A 21,192-nucleotide genomic window follows, 5' to 3' on the forward strand; every position below is an offset into this window, starting at 1 on the left:
TGGAGCACATACCTGGTGATGGTCGGGGCTGGGGATGGGCGCCCAAGAGGCTGGGACTACACACACACACACACACACACACACACACACACACACACACTTCACTCCCCCCATTCCTTCTACCCTCCCTCAACCCCCCTCAGCTCCCCACTTCCCCTCCCCGCTCCACCCTTACTGCAGCCCAGCCCAGCCCAGCCAAGCCCAGCCCAGAAAGGGCCCATCGCTGTGATTGGTCAGTGGTTCTCTGCACCAGGAATTGAGACACAGGAGACGGGAAGGAAGGAAGAGGGTGGGTGGGGCGGGGAGAGGGATGAGGCTACTTTTATATCTACTCCCAGAGCCGGATGTCTGTTCACCATGGACATGGCCGGGTACAGCAGGTGGGACGGCAGGCTGGAGGAGGTCCCCGGAGGTATGAGCAATGGGGCTGCCTCACAGGTCCCCTGGGGTCCCTCTCTGACCAGGGGTTTGGGGTTTGATGGGAGAATGGAGAGGACCAGCCCAGAGAGGGCCTAAGTAGTGAGTGCAGGAGAGACACCACAGGCCCTAGAGCCAGCTGGACCTGGATTAAAATTTCAACTCCGCCACTTAGGGGCTGTGTGACCACAGGCAAGTTACCGTACCTCTCTGAATCTCAGTTTCCTGAGAGGAACCCAAGCATCCAGGGCTCAGTCCTCAGGACCCAGGGATCCAGGGTGGTCCTGGTACCGGAGGAACTCAGGAGGAACTCAGGAGTCCATCTGTGTTATCCCAGGGCACTGGGGACGCTGGGGACAGAGACCCCTCCTCCTGGCCCTGGCTCTCTTGGTGGTCACAATCCTGTGGGCCCTCGTTCTGAGCGTCCTGTTTTCCAAGGGTGAGTGACTGGATGACGGGGGAGGTCGTGTCCAGCCCCCCTGGGGACATAGACCTTTTCTCCGTCCCTGAGCACACCAGCCAGGTCTCAGGCCCTTGCCTGGGTCTGAGTGTGAACGCGTCAGAACAGAGTTTGTGTGCACGCACGTGCGTGCATATGTGCCTGTGAATGTGTTTGTCCTCCGTCGGTGTGTGTGCACATCACGTGCGTTGCACGCCTGTCCACCCACTCTGTGTGTCCGGTGATCAGGGTCCCTGCACCCCTCGGGCCGCGGGAAGAGTTCCCAAGTCCCCCTCTCTCTGCAGCCTCCACAGAGCGCGGGGCGCTGCTTGGCCAACAGGATCTACTGAGGACAAACTGTACGTGCAGAACAGGGGCTCTTGGGTCCCCAAAGTTCGGGGGCGGAAGGGTCTTGGACCCTGGCATCGGGGTAGTGGGTGGGTCGGTGGGGACCTCACAGTCTGCTAGGCTGGCCCTGGAGTTGGGCAGGGTCCTGTGAGTCCCCGAGGGTAACCTGGAGTGTGTGGGGCGGACGGGGGGATCGTTCCAGCCTCGAAGCAGACGGCGGTGCTGGGTGTCCTGAAGGAGGAGGTCCGAGCCTGCAATAGCTGCTGTGAGACTGGTGGACCGAGGGTGCGGGGCTTGTGGCCGGGATTGGAGGGGGCGAGTGGGAGCGGGCCTCTGGCGTGTAGCGGGGGCGGCAGGCGGGTCTCAGATGTCCCGCCCCCATCCTCGCCCCGCCTTCCCAGGCCTGGGGACTCAGGCGCAGCTGCAGACCGTGCACACCAAGCTTAGAGAGGCACAGTCGAAGCTGATTGAGCAGGAGAGCGCCCTGAAAGAACTGAGCGAGCGCGGTGAGGGCAGGACATTGCCATGATCCCTGACCCCTCACTCCGGCTGTTACCCTACCCTTGATTCACCTCCGGACCCCTCTGTGACCCCCACCTGTCCTGTGATCCTGACCATTGACCCCAGTCGTGTCCTCCATCCTGACCCTGACCTCCGGACTCTGACCTTGACTGCAGCTCCTAACCCCAACTGCAACTGGACCCTACCCAGCTATAACAGTCCTTGACCCTGATGTCATTGTTGTTGTTTTTTTAACATCTCTATTGGAGTATAATTGCTTTACAATGGTGTGTTAGTTTCTGCTTTATAACAAAGTGAATCAGCTATACATACACATGTGTTCCCATATCTCTTCCCTCTTGCATCTCCCTCCCTCCCACCCTCCCTATCCCACCCCTCTAGGTGGTCACAAAGCACCGAGCTGATCTCCCTGTGCCATGCGGCTGCTTCCCACTAGCTAGCTACCTTACGTTTGGTAGTGTATATATGTCCATGCTACTCTCTCACTTTGTCCCAGCTTACCCTTCCCCCTCCCCATATCCTCAAGTCCATTCTCTAGTAGGTCTGTATCTTTATTCCTGTCTTACCCCTAGGTTCTTCATGACCTTTTTTTTTTTTCTTAAATTCCATATATATGTGTTAGCATACGGTATTTGTTTTTCTCTGTCTGACTTACTTCACTCTGTATGACAGACTCTAGGTCCTTCCACCTCACTACAAATAACTCAATTTCGTTTCTTTTTATGGCTGAGTAATATTCCATTGTATATATGTGCCACATCTTCTTTATCCATTCATCCGATGATGGACACTTAGGTTGTTTCCATGTCCTGGCTATTGTAAATAGAACTGCAGTGAACATTGTGGTAAATGACTCTTTTTGAATTCTGGTTTTCTCAGGGTATATGCCCAGTAGTGGGATTGCTGGGTCGTATGGTCGTTCTATTTGTAGTTTTTTAAGGAACCTCCATACTGTTCTCCATAGTGGCTGTATCAATTCACATTCCCACCAGCAGTGCAAGAGTGTTCCCTTTTCTCCACGCCCTCTCCAGCATTTATTGTTTCTAGATTTTTTGATGATGGCCATTCTGACTGGTGTGAGATTATATCTCATTGTAGTTTTGATTTGCATTTCTCTAATGATTAATGATATTGAGCATTCTTTCATGTGTTTGTTGGCAACCTGTATATCTTTGGAGAAATGTCTATTTAGGTCTTCTTCCCATTTTTGGATTGGGTTGTTTGCTCAATAACAAAAACAAACAACCCAATCCAAAAATGGGTGATGTCATTCTTGACCTTGGCAATGACTATGGAAGTGGATGCTGACCTTAACTAATCATGACCCTATTACTGATGCTGAGCCTAGCTATAATCTGGACTCCTTTTACCTCGCAGTGACCCAGAGCTTGGCTGAAGCCGGTAGGGACCGTGAGAACATCCGCACTGAGCTCTTCCGGGCGCTGGAAGGAGTCCGGCTCGGAAACAGTGAGCACGATCCGGAGGGGTGAAGGGGAGAGGAGAGGACAAGTGGATCCCGCCCTTGGGCCCCAGGGTTCCCTGATCCGCCTGGCCCCGCCCTTTGGCCTTGGCCTGGTCTCAGTGGCACCGACCCTGAGCCCAGTGGTCCAACACTCCCCTCCCCAATCCTCACCATCTGCTCCATTTGGGAGCAAATCACCTCTTTGACCCTCGCCACCCCGCAGGCTCCTGCGAGGAGTGCCCCAAGTCGTGGCTGCCATTCCAGGGCTCCTGTTACCTTTTCTCCACCCAACGGGCCACGTGGGTGGAGGCGCAGCGCCACTGCGAGGGCGCCAGAGCGCACCTGGTGATTGTCGGGGGCCTGGATGAGCAGGTGCGCAGCTCCGGCTTTGGGGGGCGGGGGGCAGGGAGAAGGAGTTTACCTGAGGGGGCGTGGTTGGGGGCGGGGCCGGCCGGACGCGTGGCTCAGTCTCCCCTCTTGCCCAGGGCTTCCTAAGTCGGAACACTGGTGGCCGCGGTTACTGGCTGGGCCTGAGGGCCGTGCGCAGGGCGCGCAGGATCCAGGGCTACCAGTGGGTGGACGGAGTCCCGCTCAGCTTCAGGTGAAGGAAGGGACTTGGGGAGGCTGACAGTTCGGATCCTAGGAGAAGCGCTTCGGCCAGATCTCAGGGCCTCCTTAGGGATGGGCGGGCTACACCCCAGGAAGTGACTAGGGTTAAATTCTGGGGTTAGAAAGTTAGATCCCAGGTGCGTGTGCTCAGGTTAGACCCTCAGGATGTCTAGGTTAGCCCCAAGCAATAAACAGGCTAGACCCCGGAAAGGAAGGCTGGATCCCATGGCCATCCTCAGCCTAGCCTCCCAGCAGCACCTCCGCTAAACCACTGCAGCCACTGGAATCAGGGGGAGCCCAATGACTCGCTGGGGCGCGAGGACTGCATCATGATTCTCCGCACGGGGATGTGGAACGATGCACCGTGCGACAACAAGGACGACAGCTGGATCTGTGAGAAGAGGCTCAGCTGCTGACCTCCCACAGTGCCCCAGAGTCACGCCCACTGGCACTTGTCCAATCGCCTGAGCCGCTCACCGTCCTGGCTCCGCCCACCTCCATTAATTTCCCACCCCACCCACAGCGTAGGCCAGTGAGACCTCCGCTTCAGCCTCACTGCAACCCCTCACCCGTGGACCTCACCTAGTCCCCACCCGCCCCAAAATCTGAGCTCCCCAGCCCTGTGATCTGACCCTATCGCCCTCCCTAACCAAGGTCAAGGATGGAGCTGTTTGATTTACTTTATTTTACCATGCAGATGGAAGGCCTCAAACAAGGGATTTTGAGAGCTATCTTTGCAGCCCGAGGGAGCATCAATAAATGAGAAATGAATCTCGGCTCCTGGCTCTGGTTAGCTGTTCTAAACTTTATCTCAGAGACTCTGATGTCACCCATGTGAGTGACCCTGACCTCAGGGGCCTAGGATACCCCCCAAACCCAGTGGGTAACCTGCATTGGGCCAGGGGCTATAGGGCACTGGGGACACAGGAATGAGTCTGACCCCCATCCCTACCCCTGGGACCATGTGACCAGTGACTCGGCTGAGGAATACATGATGCGTTTGAAGGAGCCACCTGTGTCCCCAGGGAGAGGAACTCTGCTGAGATGTTGCCGTGCTGGCCCTGTTCCTTGAGGAGACTGTCACCCTATTGTGGAGACGACGGGCAGCCTGACACAAGGCCCTGAGACAGGTGGGAGAGGGGCTGCCCGGATCTGATGAGCATGTCCCTTTCGTCTCGGGCACCCAGGTTCTGTGGGATGTTCAGGAAATACATCCAGAGAAGACGGACCTTCCAAGAACAATGGGATTTCCGCACCTGGAGCTGGGAAGGGAGGGCTTTGCAGGTAGAGAGTGTTGGAAACTGTAAGCTACGGCTGAACCCATTTGGGGGGTGTGGGGTGCACACAGCCTAGCTTTATCAACTGGAGACTTTTGATCTGAATTTACCCTGCACTCCCAAAGCTTCCTGCTCCTGTCTTGGGGACCTGGGGGCTCTCCCAGCATTTCCAGTGGAGATGGATCCAACTGTCCAACTGAGGGAAGTGACAGGCTAGCAGCTTTTAGTTCTGTGCAGAGCTGAGTCCGGAACCAAAGCTGCTCAGAGCCCCCAAGCTGCCCAGCCCCGAGAGCATCCACTGAGCAGGAACAGGAGGGAACAGCATCCCAACTCCCTGGCCAGGCAGAATCTTCCAGTGCTGTAACCAGGAAACCCCCAACCCTTCTCTGAATCCTCTAAGCTGCAGCCCAGGGGACTTCCCTGGCAGTCTAGTGGTTAAGACTTCACACTTCCACTGCAGGAGGTGCAGAGGCTCGATATCTGGTGGGGGACAGAGATCCTACATGCCGAGTGGTGTGGCCATAAATAAATAAATAAACTCCAACCCAGAGCAAGGCATTGACCTTTCCTAGGAGCCATCTGACTTATGGACAGATAAAATACCTAGTAGACTGTTGACCAGACTGATGGATTTCCAGACAGTCAGCTTGGAAGAGTGTATGAGTTTCCTACTGCTGCTGTAACAAATGCCTGCCAACTTGGTGGCTTGAAACAATATACATCTATTCTACAGTTGTGGAGGTCAGAAGTCCAAAATTAGTTTCATTGGGACTTTCCTGGCGGTCCAGTGTTTAAGACTCCATGCTTCCACTGCAGGGGCATGGGTTCAATCCCTGGTCGGGGAACTAAGATCCCGAATGCTGTGCAGTGCGGCCAAAAAGAGGAAATAAAAAAAATTAGTTTCGTTGGACTGAAATCAAGGTCACGAGGATCAGGCTCCCCCAAGAAACTCCATGTCACCCAGCAATTCCACTTCTGGGTAGATATCCAAAAGAACTGAAAGCAGGGTCTTGAAAAGATATTTGCATACCCATGTTCATAGCAGCATTATTCATAATAGCCAACAGGGAGAAGCAACCCAAGTGTCCATCAATGGATGAGTGGGTAAACCAAACATACTCATCCATATAATGGAATACTATTCAGCCTTAAAAAGGAAGGAAATTCTGACACATATTACAGCATTATGCTGTGTGAAATGAGGACAAATACTGTTGTTTAATGGGTACAGAGTTTCAGCGTTGCAAGACGAAAGAATTCTGGAGATCTGTTGCAGAACGATGTGAATATACTTAACACTCCTGAACTGTCCACTTAAAAATGGTTAAGATGGTACATTTTATGTTACGTTTATTTTACAACAGTTGAAAAAAATTTTTATTTTAAATGCACTCATTTCAAGCTTACAATTTAACAAGTTTTGAGCAATATATACAGATGTGTAGGCACCACGGCACTGCAGAGCTAGAACATTTCCATCACCTCCTAAAATTCCTTCTTGTCCCTTCCCAATCAATCCTCCCCTCCTCCCCTCCCCCAGGCCACCACTGACCTGCTTTCCATCACTATTGATGAGATTTGTCTTTTCTCAAATGCCATATACACTGAATCGTACAGTGTGTAGTGCTCTGTGCCTGGATTCTTTCTCTGGGCATATAGTGTTTTTGAGATGCACCCACGCTGTTGTCGTTTGTTTCTTTTCATTGCTGGATCATCTCCCATTGATCGGCTGGACCACCCTCTGTGTATCCAGTCACCTGTTGACAGATGTTTGTGTTGTTTGAATGTGAGGGTATGAATCAAGCTACCGTGAATGATCTCATACAGAACTTTTTATGGATTTAAGTTTTCACTTCTCTTGGGTAAACACCTGGGAGTGGGTCGGATAGTAGGTAAGTGATTCAGTTTATAAGAAAATGCCAAACAGTTTTCCAAAGTGGTTGCACCCTTTTTGCATCCCCAATACTCAGCCATGTCTCCAGGCTCTGGTTGCTCCGGGAGGGTATTTTTGACCCAAGGGAGGCTTTAGCAGTTCTAGAACCAGGTGGCGGTGCTTATCTAGAGAAGAGCGGGGGGGGGGTGGGGTGGTGGTGGAAATGAGGCTGGAAATTGAAGCTGATATTGTGGGAAAGCAGGAAGCATGGGTTTACATGTGCCTGATAACACATGTTTTCACGGGAAGATGAGACAGGGCAGGGGGCTGGGAAGCAGGAGGTTGGGGAGGGGTCTCTGCCGTTTGGAACTACAGCCCCCTGAACAGAGACAGATAGAAGGGTTGTTGACTGCACCCCAAAGAGGGGCCTTCTGGGGGTGACAACGGTGGTGCTTCGGCAGACCGAGGAGGAGGCTGGCCAGAGAGAAGCTGGAGAGGGGAGAGCTGATGGGAGAGCAAGTCTCCGTGAACAAGGAGCAATTTCATTCATTCATTCAATGCCATCATTTTCTCACCCAGAAACATTTCTTGTGCACTTACTGTATGCCAGGCACTGGGGTTCCAATGGAGAACAAGAGGTAAAAATACCTCGTTTTTTTACCTTAGACTGAGTGGAAGCAACCACCCACAAAATCGTGTAGACGCTATGAGCCCATTTATAGACGCTATGAGCCCATTTGTATGAAGTTCTAGAATAGGCAGAACTACTCAAGCTTGGAAACTTGTGGGCACAATGGTTCCCCGGGAGCAGAGGCAGAGACTTCCTGGGAAGGGCCATGAAAGAACTTTCTGGAATGATGGAAACATTCTGTACCTTGATAGAAGTTTGGATTACACAGGTGAATGCATTTGTCAAAGCTCCAAGAAAACACTGTTGGAATTTGTGTATTTCATTCTAAGTTATTTTACTCAAAAGGGAAAAAAGTTAGGAGAGCAGCCAGTGAACATTGACCTCTAGTTCACGGTCTGTGGGTTGGAGCATTTGGGGGGGGGATTTAGTATTGATATTTAGGGGGCTGGAGTGAGCTAATGTCTGCACCTTACTTTGAAATGCATGAAAAATAAAATGGATTGAGGGGTGGATGGATGAACAGATTTGTAATCAAGCAAATATAGACAGTGTTGATTGTAGAATCTAGCTAGGGATGGATTTTCATTCTAAAACTCAACTTTTCTGTATGCTTGAACATTGTCATAATGAAATGTTGGGGTTCAGGTTGTGGTTGCTGCCTTCTTGGGGCTCACAGTCTGGCAGGTGATGAAGAGGAGGTGATGAGGAGAAATAGAAGGTGGTGTGCCCACGTGGTGAAATTGGAAGTGGAACATTGTGGAAAAGCAATCCCCCCGCTCCCTACACTTCTATCCTAAAGAGTGAGGTGGGGGAGGGAAAGCAGGGTCTGTCTTGGAGAGGCCAAAGGGGTTTGCGCTGGGAAGCAGGGGGTTGGGGGCAGAAGAGACCCCTTCCGGCCACCCTCTTATCCTTTCCCAGTAGGTGTTCCCACCAACAGCCCCCTGAGTGACCACATGACCCCACTGTCTGGGGCTGAGTCAGCAAATCAAAGATGACCTTGGAGCCCAGCCAGGGTTTCTTGGATGGAACGGCCCTATCTGTCACCCCGTTTTCCAAGGAAGTGAACTTGGGACAGAGTAGCTTGTCGTTTCCAACCTCCCGCATCCCTCCCCCCCAATTCCAGGAACCACCCCCCCCCCCGGGATCTTGGGGCATCTTACTGGGTTGGCTGAGGTATCTGGGGAAGCCCCTAGAGTAGGACAGAACACACACTCCTCCTGTCCCCTTGGCAGCCCCTTTGCCATCCACCTCACCACCCCGCCCCCAACTCTTCCCTCTCCTGTGTCCCCACGTCCACTCACAGATGGCTTAAATGGATGGATTTGGCAGATGCAGACAGAAGGACCAGCGTCTAGAACCTGTGCTTGCCACTTACTCGATGGGCGAGCCTAGGCAAGTGACTTTGCCTCCCTGAGCCTCAGTTTTTGCATCTATCAAATGGGAACAATAATAACATCTACCTCCTCAGGTGCTGTGGTCAGCTGAACAATGACCCCCAAAGATGTTTCTGTCCCAATCCCTGGAACCTGTGAATAGGCAACCTGACAGGGTGAAAGGGGTTTTGCAGGTGATATTAAGTTAAGGATCTGGAGATGGGGAGATGATCGTGGATTACTCAGGTAAGCCCAGTGTTATCCCAAGAGCCCTTATAAGAGAAAGGCGGGAGGATCAGAGTCAGAGAAAGGTTGAAAGATGCTACATTGTCTGCTTTGAAGATGGAGGAAGGGGCCACAGGCCATTGAAAGTGGGGGACCTCTAGAAGCTGGAAAAGCTAAGAAAACATTCTCTCTAGAATGTCCAGGAGGAGGGCAACCCTGTCCACACCTTGATTTTAGCCAGTGAGACCTGTATTGGGCTTCTGACCTCCAGAACTGCAAGATAATACACTTACGTTGTTTAAAGCCAGCCAGTTTGAGGTAATTCCTTACAGCAATCATTAAGAAACTCCTACAGATGTGATGTCTGTAAAGCACCTACTGTATGCCTAGCCCTGAGCCACGGGCTGGGGACTCGGTGGTGACAACAGGCACTGCCCCTGCCCTTCTGGAACTCGTGTTCTAATGGGCGCTGTGCAAGATATAAGCGAACCAGACACCTTCACAGGTGGGGGTCATAGAGACCATTGACAGGGTGACTGAGGGGCTAGGGGCCGCTTTAGCTGGGACCACTTCTCTTGGAGGGCAGAGAACTGGAGGATGAGGAAGGGCCAGCCAAAGGGCTCAAAAATCAGAAAAGTGTGCAGATGTGGCTGGAGCTGAGCAAAGGAACAATGCAGGCAAGGAAGGTGCCAGCCACACAGGGCCCTGCTGGCTGCAGGGAGTTTTCTTCCAAGAGCCTTTGTGCTTTGTGGCGGGGGGCGGGGGAGGGTATTAATAATGGGAGATACGCGACATTGATGTGTTTCGGGAAATAGTGCTAACAGCGCTCCCATTGTTGCAGGCTTCTCTCTATCCTGCGGAAGAGACTTTTTTTTTTAATCATGCGGAAGGACTTATGCACACAACAACCTACGTGAGAGAACTGTGCATATACCCACTTTACAGATGAGGAAACTGAGGCCCACAGGAGAAGGGGGTGGAGCTGGGACTTCGTGACCTTCTCTCACCCACGCAGGTTGTGGGGAGTCACCCAGTCGGGGGAAGCAGTGACCAGGTATATCCAGAAGAGGGCAGCACTCCTACCGTCCTGACCAACCTAGGGAACCAGCCCGCAGAAGAGCCAGATGGAGCAGAAAAACCTCACCATCCTAGACCAAAGTCCTTAAGGTCTCGGGGCCCGGTCCCTGAGGGACTGAGGACCTGGGGTCCTGGATTTCTGGGTTCCTGAGGGTCAAGACTGGGATCTTGGGGAATTCGCTGGCGGCCCAGTGGTTAGGACTTGGCGCTTTCACGGCTTTCGCTGCCGTGGCTGGGATTCAATCCCTGGTCGGCAAACTAAGATCCCACAAGCCATGCAGCATGACAAAAAAACTGGGAATAAACAAACAAACAAACAAATAAATAAAACAGAGCCAGTGTTAAAAAAAAAAAGACTAGGGTCTTGGCTTCCTGGGTCTCTAAGGGGCTGGGCGCCTGGATTTCTGGGGTCCTGAAAGTCAGGACTGGGGTCCTGAAATCCTGGATCTCCAAAGGGCTAGGGGCCTGGGTCACTGAGTGTGGGGCTTGGGGTCCTGGCTTCTTGGGTCCTTAAGGGTTTGGATTCCTGGGTCTCCAGGAAGCTCAGAGCATGGGTCCCTGATGGTGGAGCCTGGGGTCCAAGATTTCTGTATCTCTAGGGGGCTGGGAGCCATCCTCTAGCCTGGTCCCCACACAATATCCCATCCTCTCAGAGAACCATGGGCAATGTCAGAGAGAAACCCCCGAATCTCCCAGTGCAGTCCTGGAATGCTCTCAGCATTCCCAGGATGGGCTGGCTCAGCCACCCCTGGTCCCTGGGGATGTGCTGGGGCCTGGAGGGGCTGGAGGGAGTGGGCATTGGGCCTGGGAGTCTCTCCAGAAGGAAAGATGTGGACGAGCCAGCCTCTGTGTCCCCCTCATCCTGAGCCCCCCCACCCAAGCCCTCGCCACCCACAACAGCACAAAATAACAAAACCAGCCATGTCAGCCTCCAGGAGGTGATAATGCAGAGCCAGCCGCTTCCCAGCCCACACGTGCCTTTCCTCTTCCTGCTGACCTGCTCTCTGCGTGGATGACGGTTGGGAAGGGGAGTAAGGAGGGGCACATTTGCCTGTGAGCTCAGGGCCCCTCCAGGAAGGGGGCCCAGGTCCTACCCGAGGAGAGGCCCACCTAACACAGATGGACTGGGTAAGGGGAATACAGAGGACTGTGGGGTCTCAGAGGAGGCCTCCAACCCGGCCTCTGCAGTCAGGGAGGCCTCCGTGCAAACTGTCACTGCAGGCCAGCTTGGCACCCCAGGAGTGGCAGCCGCCAGTGCAAAGGCCCTGAGGTGTAAGAGTGTACCAGGGGAGTCTTGTAGGGAGTGGGGGTGGGGGAAGGTGTGGCTGGAGAGGCTGAAGAGCAGCAGGTAAAGCCCTTGAACTCCAGGCAGGGGAGGCATGGAGGGTTGGAAGCGGGGGAAGATGTGGTCCTGTGGCTGATGGAGAGGGGACTGCCACCATTGTCCAGGAGGGAAGATGGTGACCGGGGGTGGGGTCGTGGAAGAGGAGAGACAGGACCAGTCAAAAGATAAGGAATGTGGCTGATGGGGTGGGGAGAAGGCAGGTGGTGGTGGGCAATGCTGTGCTCAGCCCGGGGCAGGGGTCACAGCGGGGCTCACTCTACTTATCACACCAGCCCCCCTCGATTTCCCCCAACAGACCCTGCTGCCCAGGGGATCCCCAGGCGTGTGCAGAAGGGGCAGGTGGCAGCTACACGGGGCCTTGCGGGCTCGTCTTTGCCCTTTGCAAGTACTGTTTCCCCTGCTGGGGATCCCTCCCCCTATCCACGAGCTGGGGGTCTCATTCTCTGCAGGGGGTCCGGCTAAACGTCACCTACTCAGAGAGCCTTCCTGGATCACTATTTAAGTAGTGCCTCTGACACCCCCTCCTCCTATCTCCTTTATGTCTCTGACATCCGTCACCATCTGACATTTGTCTGTCTCCCCAGATAGAACGTCTCAGCTCCAAGGGTAGAGATTTTGTCCAGCTTGTTCATGACATCAAGCCCCAAGGGCCCATCATGGTGTCCAGTGTCTCACTGAATGCATGAATGAATGAATGAGTGAGTGAATGCCAGTGATGAAATAAAAATTCACATTTGTACTGAGCCTGCGCGTCTGGAGCCTGTGCTCCCCAGCAAGAGAGGCCGCCGTAGTGAGAGGCCCGCGCACCGCGATGAAGAGTGGCCCCCGCTTGCCACAACTAGAGAAAGCCCGCGCACAGAAACGAAGACCCAACACAGCCAAAATAAATTCATTAATTTAAAAATAAAGTCTTTGAATGCAGAGAATGTGCTTTAAAAAAAATTCACATTTTAAGGGGAGAAGAGAAAAATTTAAACATAAAATTTTTCCTCTGCCCTTTGGTCTCCTCCCTCGCCCTCTTGTGTGCATGGTTCACCTGCATTATGTGTGAACCAGACCTCCCCAACGGCAGAAATACCTACTCAACCATAAAGATCAATTTTCTCCCTCTGGCGCCAGCCCTGTAACTCCTTAGACGGTGACATTCCTTCCACAATCTGTAAGGGGTCACGACGAGCCACCACTCGCCTTATAGGTGCAGACGTCTTCGGTGAACTTTCCATACAATGCTAATATACCATTTTCCTTAAAGATAGAGATGGATGCAGAACAGACTGGTCAGACAACCTGGGGCGATCCTGGGCAGTACCCAATGGTAGTTCTCAGCTTAAATACTTACTTATGACCTTATTAATGCCACTAGCTATATTACTTGTATTCTGCCTGTTTCACCAGATTATTGTTTCTTGCATTACGAAATGTGTAATCGAGGGACTTCCCTGGTGGCGCAGTGGTTAAGAATCTACCTGCTCATGCAGGGGACACGGTTCAAGCCCTGGTCCGGGAAGATCCCACATGCCGCGGAGCAACTAAGCCCGTGCACCACAACTACTGAGCCTGCGCTCTGGAGCCCACGAGCCACGACTACTGAAGCCCGCGTGCCTAGAGCCCGTGCTCTGCCACAAGAGAAGCCACCGCAATGAGAAGCCCACGCACCGCAGCAAAGAGTAGCCCCCGCTCGCCGCAACTAGAGAAAGCCCATGTGCAGCTATAAAGACCCAACACAGCCAAAAATAAATAAGTAAAATAAAATAAATAAATTTATTAAAAAGAAGACTTTAAAGAAATGTGTAATCGAGCCTCAGGTAGATTTAATCATGATTAGGTGACTTGAAACAGTTGATCAAATATATAGTCTTATAAGATCAGTGATTGTAATAGTGTAACTCTAGCTATGGGAAGAAGCAACAGAGGGAACCATTGCCTGGACCATAACGAGCTAGTAAGAGAGGTAGTCCAGAAGCTTTTGGCTACTGTAACAGTCCACTAATAGCACACTGAGTGGCTGTATCCATGAAATCTTCGCCAGACCTGGGAACGAGCATTCCTAGCACCATGGGACAAATCGGTCACGAAATGCCTCCCAAACTTCGGTCGAAATTAAGACCGAAAGGGAGGGGATTGTAACAGGATGAGGCACTTTGTGCTGTAGGAAAATTGGCAGAACTGGCCCTCGGATAGACAGGGATTTCCAGGAGACAATTTTATGAACTCAGTTTCTTGCATCATCCCATCCTTTAGGAAACCACTAAAACCATTAACTAAGATATCCGTTCCTCGAGAACAGCGGCAACCTTCTACCAAGATGAGTACTCAAATATGAAATATGAAAAAGAATATATATGTATAACTGAGTCACTTTGCTGTGTAGCAGAAATTAACACGACATTGTAAATCAACTATACTTCAGTAAAATTAAAAAAAAAAAAGATGAGGGACTTCTCTGGTGGTCCAGTGGTTAAGACTCTGTGCTTCTAAATCAGGGGGCGTGGGTTCCATCCCTGGTTGGGGAACTAAGATCCCACATGCCACGTGGTGCAGCCAAATATCAAAAAATAAAAAATTTAAAATTAAAAACATTAATAAAAAGATGACTGCTCGATTGCACGAACCCCCCTTTTCCAAAATCACATCTATACTGGCCTCCCCCTTTACCTCTTCGGAACAGCCCTCAGAGCTCTCTGAGAGACTGTCTCCCGGGTTATAATGCTCAGGCTGGCTCCAATAAAACTTTCCGTTTCTTTCTTAGATTGACTATTGATGAGTTTTTTGGTCGCATGAACGAGCGATGCACAGGAGATGCACGGGGCTGAACACAGAGATGTGGGAAGTAGCAAGGATTGGGGGTGATTGAAGCCGGGCGGTGGTACGGAGGTGGAGGGAGAGGTCCTAAGGGGAAACTGAGGCCTGTGGGGGATGGGGGGTCGGGGGGAGGAGGGCCAAGTCCAGCCCTCCTCCCCTCCTCCAGCAGGAGGGCTGCTGGAGGAGGGCCCTGCTTCTGTCCATCAAGCCCTCTTTGGAAACAGTTCTGCAGAAGACCGGTAGAGGGCATACGTGTGTGTCTGTATGACTGTGTACTTGCGCGTGTGTGTGTGTGTGTTGCATATCTCTGGTGTGTGTCTCTATGTGCGTTCTGTGTGTGTATGTTTCGGTACACTTATATGTGCGTTTGTGTTTATGTGTGCGTGTGATTACGTTGTGTGTATCTGTGTGCACATTGGGTACGTCTATCTTGCATCTGTAGTCCCACTGTGTGTTGTCTCTGTGTTTAAGTTGTGTGTGTGTGCTGTGTGTACCTCTGTGCATTTCTGTGTATTTGTCTGTGTCTGTGTATATCTATGTGTATGCGTTGTGTACGTGTGTGGTTTGGTGGTATTTGTGTGTGTGTTGTGTAGATGCCTCTGGGTTGTGTCTGTGTGCACGCGGGGCATGTGCAGTTTTGCATTGTGTAGGTATCTGTGGTTGGATAGCACTGTTTGTCCGTGTGTCACACAACACACGGTTGTGAATCTTTTTTTTTTTTTTTGCGGTACGCGGGCCTCTCACTGTTGTGGCCTCTCCCGTCGCGGAGCACAGGCTCCGGACGCGCAGGCTCAGCGGCCATGGCTCACGGGCCCAGCCGCTCCGCGGCATGTGGGATCTTCCCGGACCGGGGCACGAACCCGCGTCCCCTGCATCGGCAGGCGGACTCTCAACCACTGCGCCACCAGGGAAGCCCTGTCTGAATCTTTGTATGTGTGTTGTGTGGATGTCTTTGCATGTCGATTTGTGCTTTTGTGGTGTGTGTGTGTGGTGTGTGTGTGTGTGTGTGTGTGTGTTGTGTGGATGTCTTTGCATGTCGATTTGTGCTTTTGTGGTGTGTGTGTGTGTGTGTGTGTTGTGTGGATGTCTTTGCATGTCGATTTGTGCTTTTGTGGTGTGTGTGTGTGGTGTGTGTGTGTGTGTGTTGTGTGGATGTCTTTGCATGTCGATTTGTGCTTTTGTGGTGTGTGTGTGTGTGTTGTGTGGATGTCTTTGCATGTCGATTTGTGCTTTTGTGGTGTGTGTGTGTGTGTGTGTGTTGTGTGGATGTCTTTGCATGTCGATTTGTGCTTTTGTGGTGTGTGTGTGTGTGTTGTGTGGATGTCTTTGCATGTCGATTTGTGCTTTTGTGGTGTGTGTGTGTGTGTGTGTGTGTTGTGTGGATGTCTTTGCATGTCGATTTGTGCTTTTGTGGTGTGTGTGTGTGTGTGTGTGTGTTGTGTGGATGTCTTTGCATGTCGATTTGTGCTTTTGTGGTGTGTGTGTGTGTGTGTGTGTTGTGTGGATGTCTTTGCATGTCGATTTGTGCTTTTGTGGTGTGTGTGTGTGTGTGTGTGTGTGTGTGTGTGTTCTGTGGGTGTCTAAATTGAGTCTTGGCAGGAACCTAGCATCATGCAAGCCGTCGAGTCCCAGTTAGAACATGTAGGGCCACTGGGCACCACTATGGCCTAGGGCTGGGGCGCCTGAGCCTGCAGAGTTGTCAGAAGCTCGGAAACTCCAGATTCCATCACAGGCCCAGCCTCTATCCAGAACCCCGTCCTGTGGCCTCCCCGCAGCCCAGCAGGACTTGTTCCCAAACTTTCTCCTCCTCGTTTCTGTGTCCTCACCGCCCAGCTGTCCACCCACACTGGTCATTTTCCATAGCATCTTCCAAGCACCCACCCCCACGTCCCTCCCATCATAAAGGCTATCTCATCTCAAACCTACCTGCTTCTCTCCATCCCCATTGCCACTGCCCCAGGCCACCTCCTCTGGCTCCTGGACCAGGTGACAGCCCCCCGCAGTGCCCCCACCCCCCCACCTGGCCTCCATGAAAGTCCCCCAGGGTCCCCACCCCCCAGGCCTCCTGCCATCTTCGCCCACCCAGTGGCCCCCAGTGACTTCTCTCTGTTGCCCACCTGACAACTTTCTCCCCTGCTCAAAATGTTCCTCGTCTGTCACCCAGCAAAACATGCAGTGGGTTCAGGTCCCCACAATTAGCCCTGATCAAGGTTGAGAGGGACATTTGGGGGCCCAGAATGAACAGCCTCAGGCCACCAGAGTCATTCATTCAGTAGATATGTACTGAGGGCTACCTGTCCTCAAGCTGGGGACACAGCATGACAGATGAGGTAACACGGTGCCTGCTCTCTTGGAGTGCACGGTCCGGGGACATTCCAGCCAGGTCCCTCCCTGCTCCGTGGACAGCCTGGCCTAGTCCTGGTTGGTAGGTGGAACACGCGGGCACAGGTGGACGTCTTCTTGAGAGGCAGAGCATCAAGCCTGGAGTTGGAAAGCAGCCCATCCAGGAGTTTGGCCCAGGGCGTTCCCCCACCGAGAATCCCTGGGCGCAGTGGTTGAGAGTCTGCCTGCCGATGCAGGGGACACGGGTTCGTGCCCCGGTCCGGGAAGATCCCACGTGCCGCGGAGCGGCTGGGCCCGTGAGCCATGGCCGCTGAGCCTGCGCGTCCGGAGCCTGTGCTCCGCAATGGGCGAGGCCGCAGCAGTGAGAGGCCCGCGTACCGCAAAGAAACAAAAAAACACACACTTGTTCAGGTCTTGGCCAAGGGCGTGGTGGGGGGAAGCGAAAATGTGAAGAAATTTTCCCCTCCAAAGTCCTGAAGGGCTTTCATTGGGGTGGCGGGAAGTGTGAGGAGTGATCAAGAGGCCAAGGGTGGTGGGCAAAAGGGCAGTTTGCCTGAAATGTAGCTATTTTCCTTTGTCAATCAAGGAACGTGTGTTCAGGTAATGGGATCATGTGTTCAGAGATGAACCGCAAACTATTTTAAGCACCCAGATGACTTTCAAGTGAGCCTGCCTGTTTCCCCTTGAGAACCAGGTCTCTAAGGCCAGGGTTCTCAAAGTGCAGCCCCTGGAGTTAACAGAAGTTCCTAGGAACTTGTTAGAGATGCAAATCCCCGGCTCACCCCAGATCCGCAGCATTGGAAACTCTTGGGGGGTGGAGGGGGGCAGCCGCCCCAGTTTGCCCACAGGAATCCCCTGGGGACCTCGCTAAAATGCAGACTCTTGAGTGGTTAGTCTGGGGTGGGCCTGAGGGTCTGCATTTCCGACAGGCTCCTGGAGGATGCTGACACTGAGGCCCGGGACCACACTTCTGAGTAGCAGGGGTCTAAAAAAAAAAAAAGGGTTGGGGACTTCCTTAGTGGTGCAGTGGTTAAGAATCCGCCTGCCAACGCAGGGGACACGGGTTCGAGCCCTGGTCCGCGAAGATCCCACATGCCGCGGAGCAACTAAGCCCGTGCACCACAACTACTGAGCCTGCGTGCCACAACTACTGAAGCCCGTGCACCTAGAACCCATGCTCTGCAACAAGAGAAGCCACCGCAATGAGAAGCCCGCACACCACAACGAAGAGCAGCCCCCGCTCGCCACAACTAGAGAAAGCCCGTGTGCAGCAACGAAGACCCAACGCAGCCAAAAATAAAATAAATAATAAATTAAAAAAAAAAAGGTGTGGAGGGTTGACAAACAACCACCCTCTGTCTGTTTTCTAGACACACAGCTACACCCACTCCTTAACCTACTGCTGTCTACAGCGCAAAGTAGTTGGACAGAGGCTGCTGGGTGCAAACTATTCACCCTCTGGTCCTTTACAGAAAAAGTGTGCCAGCCCCTGGTCTAAAGGAGTCTCCCTTGGCCTGATCCCTCCACTCTGATACCCCCCGCCACCTCCTCAGCCGAGGGATAGCCTCCAACTGCGATTCCGGAAGGTGCCAGCATTCTCCCTACTGCAGCCATACAAGCAGCTCCTTGGGCCTGGTTTATCTTCCCTCTGCCCCCACCCCACCTCCCCATTGTACTATAAACACGCTTGGGGGGTCTTCCCTGGTGGCCCAGTGGTTAAGACTCCACGCTCCCAACGCAGGGGGCCCGGGTTCGATCCCCGGTCAGGGAACTAGATCCCGCGTGCCGCAACTAAAAGATCCCGCATGTCGCAACCAAGACCCAGTGCAGCCAAGTAAATAAATAAAATATTTTATAAATAAATAAACACGCTTGGGCCTTGGCATCCCTCAGCAGCCTGAGGCAGGGGCCTGGGTCAAGGTGGGTGTTTTTGCTTTGGCCACGCTGCGGGGCTTGCGGGGTCTTAGTTCCCTGACCAGGGATTGAACCCGCACCCTCGGCAGTGAAAATGCCAAAGCGCGGAGTCCTAACCACTGCACCGCCAGGGAATTCCCGGGTCAAGGTGTTGAGCGGATCTCTGAGGCCCTCACACAAGACACAAGACACGCTTGGGAAGGGGGCTATCTTCATCCTTTATGGGGGGAGGGGGGGCGAAATCAGCGGCCCTCCAGGGCCCGGTCTCGGGCGATGACCGCCTCCTCGAACTTGATCATGAGCGTGGTGCCCTTGTGCCAGTGCGCCGTGACCTTGGCGGGGAAGCCACTGTGCGTGAGCACCGCCTCCACGATGCCAGCCGTGAAGCTGGCGCAGTTGAGCGTGCTGTTCTCCTTGGGCACGGAGATGTAGGTGTTGATGAGCGGCTCCCGCTCGATGATGTAAAAGGTGCGGGCGTCGTCATTGGCCTGCTCCAGCTTGTCGGCCTCCTTGCCGAAGAGCGCCTTCCACACGGCGCCCTTAACGAAGAGCAGGGCGCCCAGCACCTTGGTTTCGCGCCGGGCGCCCTTTTCGCGAGCCACCAGCGCATCCAGAACGCGGGCGCCCACCTGGCGGCCTAGCGCGGCCAGGCGAGCCTGCAGCTCCGCCACAGAGAAGACGCGGCTCTGGCAGTGCTGCACCAGCTCGGAGAAGAGCAGCGCGAAGGCGCTCAGGCTCACCTCGGTGCGCGGCCGGGCCAGCGCGCGTTCCAGCAGCGCCGACTTCCCGCGCGTGAAGCGCGCCTCCATGCCGCCGCTGCCCTGCGGGGAGACGAGAAAACGTGGGTGTCAGAGGCGGGAAGGAGCCCCTCTCTACCACCTCCCTTGTGCGCTCCATCAGTGATTTCCCACGTGGGAAGAGATGAGTAGAAGGAAAGGAGGTACCCACCTGCGCGTAAAGCATACCTCCGTTACGCCTAGCCAGCCACGGCCAAACGGGAGACGGGGTAGGCTTGTACCCTACGCTAGGAGAGGATTTCGGAGGGAGGGGGGTGGAGGGGGAAGGTGGGAGGAGAGACAAGAGGGGGAACAGAAGGGGGAGCTCGAAACCACCCCCCCTCGAGTTCCAGGTGACCGTTGTGCGTTCAAAGCACCGTCCTAAGCCCTTCGCCGCCTGTACGAGTAACCAGAAAACTAGCGCGCGGGGAGGGGGGCGTCAAACCTAGGGCAGGAAGGGGACGAGGATGGGGGGCCGTGAGTGTACACTGGCAACTATCCCTCCCCCCGCCATGCGCTCCAGCAGCAACAGCGCTGACTTCCCTGGGTGAAGAGAACTTCCCTGCCTCTCCCCTGCGGAGTCAGAGAAACTAGGAGAAAGGAGTAGGGGGTGTGTGGAGACCAACGGCCAGAAGGGTTGGGAGCTTGGGGAACAGGCAAGACACATGGAGCAAGCCAGGAGAGGATGCTGGGAACCCTTCCAAACCCGCACCCTCGGGCAGCACCAATTTGTCATGCACGAAGCATGCCTCTTCGAGTGGGCCTGCGTTTGTACAAAGACTGGGGGGGCGGCCAGAGAAGGCTTTGGGAACACCCCACCCGCATGCTTTCCAGAAAGGTAGCTGCACCGTGGAAAGAGGGAGGGGGCGGACTGTCGGACCCGGGGGTTATAGGGGAGCCAGGAAGGGGCGCAGTGATACTCCCATCACAGGGCGTGAAGCCACAGCTGTCGGTGGCGAGAGAGACCCGGAAGGGGGTTGCTGGGAGAAAATCCCTAAGAGGTGCCGAGACCAAAAAAACCAAAAAAAATGTGGATCAGCGATGGTAATGGCAGCGGATGGGGCGGGAGGGGGGGAATCCGAAGGGCTCTGAGACACACACAACCCTGCTAAGGGTGGGGTCCGGAGGGGTAACTGAGAACCCCGCCCCACTACGCAGGGACCTGGCCAGAAGCCGGAAGGGTCTGGGGATGCTGAGAGGGTCCCAACCAGGTCTGCGTGGGGGATGAAAAGACCAGGAATCTCAGGAGCTCCAGGACGCCCCTGCCCCGGTGCGCAGCTGCCTACATGGGGGCTGCCCAGCGCGCGAGAGGGGAGGGGGAGTGTTGAGACCCCTCCACCCGCCTGCCATAGGGTTGGTGAGCTAAGCCGTGGAAAGACCGAGATCCCGCGACCCCGGCCCCGGCGTGGACCAGGCAGAGGGAACGGGAAGGAGCCCACCCTCCTCGTGGTCCCCTGGGGTGGGCCGAAGAGGGATTCCGGGGATCGTGGACGCCGAGACCCTGACCCAGGACCCAAAGACCCGCGGAGAGGGGTTGGGGAGCGGACGCGGCACGGCGCCGGGAGGGGTGGTGGCGGGCGGGGTCTCACCGGGACTTGCGGCAGCCGATTCGGCCGAGCTGCTTTACGGCGCCGTAAAAGGGCCGGCGTGCGCAGGCGTCGAGGCGGGACGGGCGGGGCGCGCTCTGTGATTCCCGAGAGTGGCCGCACGGGGGCGCGCGTGTCCATGCGGCCCTACAGAGGGGTGCGGCCCGGGCCAG

General features: G+C 54.2%; 2 protein-coding genes across 2 annotated transcripts; one reads left to right on the forward strand and one right to left on the reverse strand.

The window, feature by feature from the left end:
* Positions 1-327: 327 nt before the first annotated feature.
* CLEC4G (C-type lectin domain family 4 member G) lies at positions 328-4,571 on the forward strand. Its single transcript, XM_065874655.1, has 9 exons — positions 328-412; positions 755-856; positions 1,162-1,215; positions 1,407-1,469; positions 1,606-1,710; positions 3,104-3,193; positions 3,412-3,560; positions 3,674-3,789; positions 4,075-4,571. The coding sequence occupies exons 1-9, from the start codon at positions 358-360 to the stop codon at positions 4,211-4,213; spliced, it is 873 nt and encodes a 290-aa protein (XP_065730727.1). The 5' UTR covers positions 328-357; the 3' UTR covers positions 4,214-4,571.
* Positions 4,572-18,856: 14,285 nt separating this feature from the next.
* TRAPPC5 (trafficking protein particle complex subunit 5) lies at positions 18,857-21,049 on the reverse strand. Its single transcript, XM_065875341.1, has 2 exons — positions 21,023-21,049; positions 18,857-19,478 (listed from the first exon to the last, which is right to left on the reverse strand). The coding sequence occupies exon 2, from the start codon at positions 19,464-19,466 to the stop codon at positions 18,900-18,902; it is 567 nt and encodes a 188-aa protein (XP_065731413.1). The 5' UTR covers positions 19,467-19,478; positions 21,023-21,049; the 3' UTR covers positions 18,857-18,899.
* Between the last annotated feature and the right edge of the window lie 143 nt (positions 21,050-21,192).

The sequence above is a fragment of the Phocoena phocoena genome, chromosome 3 (assembly GCF_963924675.1).
Source record: "Phocoena phocoena chromosome 3, mPhoPho1.1, whole genome shotgun sequence".
Classification (NCBI taxonomy): Eukaryota; Metazoa; Chordata; class Mammalia; order Artiodactyla; family Phocoenidae; genus Phocoena; species Phocoena phocoena.

Coding starts and splice junctions, on each gene's coding strand:
- TRAPPC5 (XM_065875341.1), bottom strand. CDS start 19,466: ATGGAGGCGCGCTTCACGCGCGGGAAGTCGGCGCTGCTGGAACGCGCG.
- CLEC4G (XM_065874655.1), top strand. CDS start 358: ATGGACATGGCCGGGTACAGCAGGTGGGACGGCAGGCTGGAGGAGGTC. Junction 1,470..1,605: donor CCGAGCCTGCAATAGCTGCT/GTGAGACTGGTG, acceptor CCGCCTTCCCAG/GCCTGGGGACTCAGGCGCAG. Junction 3,790..4,074: donor GGAGTCCCGCTCAGCTTCAG/GTGAAGGAAGGG, acceptor AAACCACTGCAG/CCACTGGAATCAGGGGGAGC.